This window comes from Monopterus albus, unplaced genomic scaffold (assembly GCF_001952655.1).
Source record: "Monopterus albus unplaced genomic scaffold, M_albus_1.0 scaffold458.1, whole genome shotgun sequence".
NCBI lineage: Eukaryota > Metazoa > Chordata > Actinopteri > Synbranchiformes > Synbranchidae > Monopterus > Monopterus albus.
Window position 1 is genome coordinate 296,858 of NW_018128338.1, and position 7,449 is coordinate 304,306.

Genomic DNA, 7,449 nt, shown 5'->3' on the forward strand with positions numbered 1-7,449 from the left:
AAATACTGTTTGGTAGTTTAAGCTGTAATAATGTATTTTCTTTAATAAACTCATCAAAGGTTTTGTGTATAAAACCTTTATGTGCAATGTTGTAGATGCTAAGTAGGTGTAATTTACTCTAATAAACTTCAAATACTTAGAAATACTAAAATACAGAACTGGAGTAAATGTAACTTGTTACTGTTTATCACTAAATTTAGTTGCATATTAAGCAAGTGCAGGGTGACTGACCACAGCTTGCAGACACTGGATGAACATCAGAGGTCACTATACGATGGGGCCAGCAGATACGACAGGAGCATCGTTTCAAAGAACTGACCACCAGGAGAAGCTCAGACCATCACTAAATGGACTGAAGAAAAAGTTTCAGTCACTCCAAGCTGAGAACATAGAGTACATCCAGACGCAACCAGGTAGAACTGTAGCTACAAAACTCAGCTATATTTTTTTTGTTGCTTTAGGTCTCTTTTCTTCCCATGTCCTCACACTTTCATTACTTTTTTCATTCTTCCAGAAGCAGCCGGGCTACCTGCACTCAGGGGGGAACCAGAGAGGGGAGCAAAGAAAGGCAGAAGAACGAACTGACAGAACGAATCCAGTGATAAAATACCTGGAAGAAAAGTTGCAACTTACTGAAAAGGAACTTGATGCAGGTGGAGATGGAGTTGTTGTTTAAAGAAGTGTCATACAATATTTAAAAGTAGCATTGGCTTCATTTTCACTTACCTGTTTACATGTGTTATTCATAGTCTAAAAAAACATTTAAGACTTGTGTTTGATTTTGTATATAATGTGTGTGATAACAATATGAATACATATATTGTTCTCATCTACATTTAAAAGGGACTGATACATCCACTGTACCACCAACTATTATTAAGATACCATCACTGATATTGTCATTGTTTAAAACGTTTATTTTCAAAGTGTATTTAATTGCAAAAAACAGCAACACAATCATATTCTCATATTTATCAGTGTGTATAGGGATGCATAGTAATTGTTACAAAATCTTTGTAAGTACATTCTTATATTTACTTTCTTTCTTTCCCATGTGGATAACAGTCAGCAGCCTACATCTTTTGTTCTGGGTCCCCCTGTCTCATAAACATACTTTGCTCTCCATGATGGCGTTATACAGTTCATCAGTAACAGTCTCGTAACATCTGGCACGACTGTTCAGAAAGTAAATCTTTTCACTCGATGCTTGTGTCTTGAATCCTTCCCTCTGCAGCCGCATTTTCTGAAATTTAAAGGTGCCTGGAGGCACAAATTAAAGAAAAAGTTCACATGTGTGCGAGTGTGCCTTTGTATTGCTTACATTATGGGGATTGAAACACATTCACATTGTGGGAACTAGAAATCACTGAATTTTAGGGTGACAGCGTGGTTTAAGGTTAGGGTGAAGTTAGGGTTAGTTTACAATTCGGGTCAGGGTTGTGGTTAGGCAAGCAGTGGGTATGGTTAAGGTTAGGATAAGTCTACAGGAAATGAATGTAAGTCAATGTAAAGTCCCCACAAAGAATAAAAATACAGAGTGTGTGTGTGTGTTGTCCCACCTGTAGTGTCAACAGATGGCATGAGTCGAAGGAAGACAGGGCATGCATAAGAGGGCAGTGCTTTTTGTATTGCGATCAAGAAGGCAACAAGGTCAAACTGGTCTCCAGCATGACTTATTGCTGCCATACCAGCCTTTCCCTCCACGCCTGCACACAGACAAACAGGTGAGTTTATAAACACGGGACAATGTCATGTAACACTCACAATAAACTCATGTTTTTTCCCATCGTGACTTTGTCTCATCTCATCTTTACCTGGTACAGAAACTCCATAAACGGCTACATCAATGTGGCCCAGCAAGGCACTGAGGACTCCCTCTACCTCTGTGGTGGAGACGTTCTCCCCTCTCCAACGAAACGTGTCACCGCTGCGGTCACTGAAATATATGTAGCCATATTCATCCATCACCAGAATGTCACCTGAGAGACAAAGATAGAAAGTCGGATAGAGAGGGAAACACACAGACAAAAACAATCCCCATCCCTGGAGGGGATTATGGAGCAGATGACAACAAAGAGGGGAACATGTGAACTGTGGATGAGTCATCAGTGCAGTTAAGAAATGGTGGTGACTCTTATATTTAAACAGCGTAAGAAGTCAGTATGAGAATGTTGCAATAATGAACTTAAAGTTTTCTCCTGATGACATCAGTGAAATAAAATGTAATGCCTCCTGTGTCCGGTGTAATGTTCTCAGTGTGTCTGTGCGTATTTGTATTGATTGCTGTCCTCTTTAGTGTCTCTGGAGTAGCTAAGCCCTTTTCACAGGACAAACAGTGTTTTCCTCTCTGTTCATCATCATTAATTATCCCATCATGAACTGTATAGAAGGCAGGAAACACCATGGAAAGGTTCCCAGTTTGTAATCACAGACAGTGAATCACTCTCATTTACCTGAGGGCAATATAAAGTCTCTCATCCAGATGTCTTACACTATATGTCTGGACTGTGAGTTGAACCATGGATGAACACATATTAACCTGGAAAGTCAACCCACATAGTCTATTATCATTATTCTGACTGCAATTTAAAGAGAAAAAGTAAAACTTGCCTGACATATAAGCACAATCTCCCATCCGGAAGACATTGCGAGTTATTTTCCGATTGGTGGAGTCCTGATCAATGTAGCCATCAAATCTCCTGAGTGGATCAGTGTGGTCGACGCGCCCAACTAACATACCTGGCTCGCCTGCATAGAGAGAAGGGAGGGGGATAAATGACAACATTTGTGATGCAATTGAAACATGACTGTCCAGTTGTAGCTTTGTGCACTGTGGAACCGAAACCTGTTTACACACTCACATTTGGGGGACTCAGTCTTCCTCGTGGGGGCCAGATGCTGGTCCCTACCATGTAAATTACTGAATTTTTGAGTGACAGCGTGGTTTAAGGTGAGGGCAAGTTTAAGTGTTAGGCAAGCAGTGGTTATAGTTAAGGTTAGAATAAGTCTACAGGAATGTAAGTCAATGTAAAGTAACCACAAGGGTATGAAAACACACTTGTGGGTGTGTATGTGTTTGTGGGTGTGTGTCCTCACCAGGCAGACATGGTATACAGAGTCCCTGTGAATCCCTGAGCAGTTCCAGGTTCTCCTCATGCACCCTGACCAGTCTGATGGGGTAAAAGCTGGGTAAGAGGCAGCTGCTGAAGCCACACGCTCCCACCTGGATTGATAAGAACAAAACATGTACATAAGATAGAGTCCAATTAGGAAAATCTTCTACTTTAAAGTCATCTAAATGCAACACACTTTTCCATCTATGTTGATCAGGCTGCAGTTGCACTCCGTGGCACCATAAAATTCCCCAACTTGTCTGATTTTGAATCTCTGGACAAACTCTTTCCACACAGAGCGACGGAGGCCATTACCAATGGCAACACGGATGCGATGATGTGCCTCAGATGGGCGGACTGGCTGCGCCAACAGGTAACGACAGATCTCACCTATGTATTGGACTGTCTGGACACAGGCACACAAAGAAACCCAATTAGACAACTAAATGGAAGAACTTCTGTTGTTTAGAAAACTGAGATCATTCACAACTGGGGCATCAGCATGATAAGTGTCCCAACATTGGACACATTTATCATGGGAGTAACTACTCACAGTGCAGTTGTACTTAACACAGTCATCCCAGAAGTGAGTGCCTGAGAACTTCCTCCTGATCACAACAGTCAAACCAAAAAGCAAACACTGGCCTACACCCATGATGGTGCCTGTAAACAGTCATATTTTCACATGCATGCACACAATTTACATGTGACAAAAGATACAGTACAATGATGTTAGTCAACTAATTCAGTTTTTTTAAAGCTTAACACGTCTGACTAGTTTTAGCTGATTAGTCAGAGGTATACACCTGACACAGACATTACAATTTATCTTAGCCAATGGGAACAGAAGACATCACATTATGATATGATATGATATGATATGATATGATATGATATGATATGAGTGTATGTTTTATTGAAGTAATCATTGAGAACTGTTGAAAGAGGTCTCCTGAGTGAGATATGAGTGCTGATTGGTTATTTATCAGGAAGTACAGTAGAAGCCCTGCTATATCAGTTGTGTGACTTGGTTTTAATTCAGTCTTGTATTCTGCAGATTCCTCATCACATAAGTGAGCATATTATATAGGGATAGTGGTGGAATATAATGAAATGCTGTACAGTCGTCATGTTATATAATTTTTTTTAAAAGAAGACAAGGATTTGGATGAATATATAGTACAACAATATTTGAAGACAAAAAAATTGAGCCGGCCCTACCTGCAGAGTGATAGAGGGGGAGGCAGTTGTAAATGATGTCATCCTGTCTCAAGCTAAAGGAATGGAAACCAAAAGCAGCGATGCGATAATACCTGACAAGAAAGATGAAATAAATCACGTAGTGTGGATCATCAGCATTCCTTAGCGCATTAATAGAGGCTGATTTAGTCATAATTGCAAATGAAACACAAAAGTGCCATTTGGCAAATCTGATGTCTTAATTACGTATCTTAGTAATAATCCCTCAGGGGTTGCTAAATTTCCTTGCTAAAAGTCCTTGACTCAGTGTCTAAGTATTACCACCAGACACATTTTGGACGCTCCTAGCAATCATTTGACAAATAAGATACAATGTTAAAAAACTAGCCAGACATGTCTGGGCAAATTGTTATTCATAACCATTCATTTCAATATTTGCTTTCAGGTTTTTTGCAGAATTTCCCTTCACAAACGTAGCAGTGCAGAATCCAGTCAGATCTGATCACAGACAAACTCACCGGCTGTGCACCACTATAGCCGCCTTTGGCATTCCCGTTGTACCAGAAGTGTAGATGTAGAAAAGTCTGTCTGCATGGACAGCGATGACATTCAGGTGTTAGGAGATTTTATAGAGAATGTTTAACACTTGTTCACATTCATGCTTTGTTTTCTGTCTCTTCTTCTATCTCCCAGTGTCTGACGGGCTGAACAAGCAAAGACTTGAACAGTATTCACTTAGGAATGTCATGTGACAACCAAAGGTGGAAAAAAAATACACACAACCAAATAAATAAGAGAGAAGGTAATTCACAGATATGTTAACTATTAACTCAAAAGTGAAGTGCATAGCTGAATGTAACTGTGTTATATCAGATAAAAGCACAAACACCTTTCACAATGCACAATGCACATTTTATGACATTAAATATTTCTTTGACATGTGATGATGATTTATTTGACACTGAAGTGTATTTGCAAGTACTATTACATGTTATGAAAAGGCCAGAGAGAGTGAAGGAAGCAGTTCACTCTGACAGGCAAAGACTTGTTAAAGAGAAGATGTTGCAGTGAAAGCTTGTAACATATAGCATAAGGACAGAATAAGGCAACACATTACCCCCATGCACAAACACTCTGCAGAGCCTTACCATTAAAACCCTTCCTGAGTGTGTACTTTGGAGGATGCCTGGGCAAGCCGTCCAGTAGGGCGTCCAGGCTCTGCACCCGGACGCTGCAGAGCTTCGACTCATCCTCCTGCTCACCACTGCTGAACAAAACCATGTCAGGCTGCAGAGAGCTGCTCACCTCCAACACGGCTGAGATGAAATGTAAAACAAACATACACAGTTTTGCATTAGCACAGCATCACAAAGACATTTGAATTTTATCCTTATCTATAAACTGCACTCTGTTTCTATATAAAAGACTACAGCATATCTATTGTATCTTTATTGTACAATATGTTTCTACCTTCTCTCATCTCTGTCCCAAACACCATTGCCCGAGCGCCAGACACACTGACACAGTGCAGTAACGAGTGCTGTCGAAGGTTGTGATTGATGAATGCAGCCTCTACACCAACCATAGCCAGACCCAACCACAAAGCCACCACTACAGGTTGGCTTTCCATACACAAGGCCACCACATCTCCCTCCATCCAGCCTTGTGCAAGCGCCCAGTGCGCCACAGCATGGCATCGCTCCTGCAGCTTCCTGAAACTCCAAACCTGGAATACATTGAATAGGTAGAAGGAGAGTAACACAGACACAAAGGTTTATGATTCTGTTTGACTTCAATCTCATTGAAAGTAGTGGTGCTTTTAAAGTTGCATTAATTCCTAGTCCTTGATAAGTCCTTACCTCTCCAGTGGCCTCATAGATCAAGGCAGGTTTGTCTGGGTGTAGAGTCACCATTTGGGCAAAGAGGGCAGGAATGGTGCTTTTATTTTTCAAGTTTCGGTACATGGAAAACTTTACTCGGAGGATAACAACCAGACACCTTTTGGGCAGGGAGGCGTGGAGGAGGAATAAGAGGAAAATTAACCAGTGTGCAGCATGAGTTGAATAAATGGCAAATATGATAATGAGAGAAACACACACATACATGCACACAGACTACTTACATTAGATCTCTTTTGATGGTGCATCGAGCTACATGAATGAACTTCCTGGAACCCCTCCAGGCCATGCAAAGCCCCAGCACTGCTGACAGGCTGCAGAGCCACGGGAGGGACGGCCACTTTACAGCCGCCAAAACACTAAGGCACACAATGACACTGCTCATCGGATGCATTGTGTGATCTGTGGGGATACAAACAATGAGTGCTTGCACAAAAATAAACACAATACACAATGTAAGTGACAGTAGGCTTACCTGTCCTGGAATTTAAATTCTGCTCTACCAAGAATTGCAATAAAGAGTTAACAGCAACACTGGACAGCTAAAGCTCTCCTCCACAAGTCCAGAGAAATGTCAGCTTAACTTGTTAGTAGAGTCAGTGTGAACAGCAGCTCACACCAGCTGTCAGACTTTTGTAGAGCGGTCGTCAGAAGTAAATGCCTGATGAGTGGCAGCACGTAGGCTATTTGTTGCTGAGAACAGCGCAGGTTACAACTCATTAACTCCTGCGTCACTCTAGCTCTGCCCCTATGCTGCTGTGAATCACAGTGGGCCTACCCCTGACAACAGGTCACGTAGAGGCTGATTCATAAAATCATAAATGTGATTTGGAGAGTTAAAAGGATTGCTTGTTTCATGAGTAACAGATAGAATTGCTAAATAATTGTAAATGGCTGTGATAAAGCAAGCAGTTCCTTATAAATATCCCAAAGTACCACAAAAAAATTTATAAGCCTATTAGTAAAACAGCTGCATTCACAACAAGAAATATTATCAGCAAAATGTAGCCAAAAACTGCTGATTCTATTGGATAATTATCACTAATGATTTACCAAGCAAGCAGAATTTTGCAGCCAGGGTGAAGCTACAGCCACAGTTGCGTCTTTTAACAGGGGATCATCAGTGTAGATAAATAAAATTCTCTGTCCCACACTGACTCGATGTAGCATGCAGTTTGTACCATGTTTCCGTGCACATTTTAATACACCTAGAGCCCACAGTAGTGAACACATAATAC

General features: G+C 41.0%; 1 protein-coding gene across 1 annotated transcript in view; it reads right to left on the reverse strand.

Moving 5' to 3' along the window:
• Positions 1 to 1,102: 1,102 nt before the first annotated feature.
• The window catches only part of LOC109952402 (long-chain fatty acid transport protein 1-like), a 23,783-nt gene continuing 17,436 nt past the window's right edge, over positions 1,103 to 7,449 (reverse strand). The window contains exons 2-14 of the mRNA XM_020587461.1: positions 6,436 to 6,613; positions 6,173 to 6,311; positions 5,784 to 6,039; positions 5,462 to 5,629; positions 4,832 to 4,901; positions 4,335 to 4,426; positions 3,663 to 3,776; positions 3,310 to 3,515; positions 3,097 to 3,223; positions 2,611 to 2,748; positions 1,815 to 1,979; positions 1,560 to 1,706; positions 1,103 to 1,260 (exon numbers count right to left, since the gene is read on the reverse strand). Of these exons, the coding sequence (XP_020443117.1) occupies positions 1,103 to 1,260; positions 1,560 to 1,706; positions 1,815 to 1,979; positions 2,611 to 2,748; positions 3,097 to 3,223; positions 3,310 to 3,515; positions 3,663 to 3,776; positions 4,335 to 4,426; positions 4,832 to 4,901; positions 5,462 to 5,629; positions 5,784 to 6,039; positions 6,173 to 6,311; positions 6,436 to 6,613 (1,958 nt within the window). The remainder of the gene's footprint in view (positions 1,261 to 1,559; positions 1,707 to 1,814; positions 1,980 to 2,610; positions 2,749 to 3,096; positions 3,224 to 3,309; positions 3,516 to 3,662; positions 3,777 to 4,334; positions 4,427 to 4,831; positions 4,902 to 5,461; positions 5,630 to 5,783; positions 6,040 to 6,172; positions 6,312 to 6,435; positions 6,614 to 7,449) is intronic.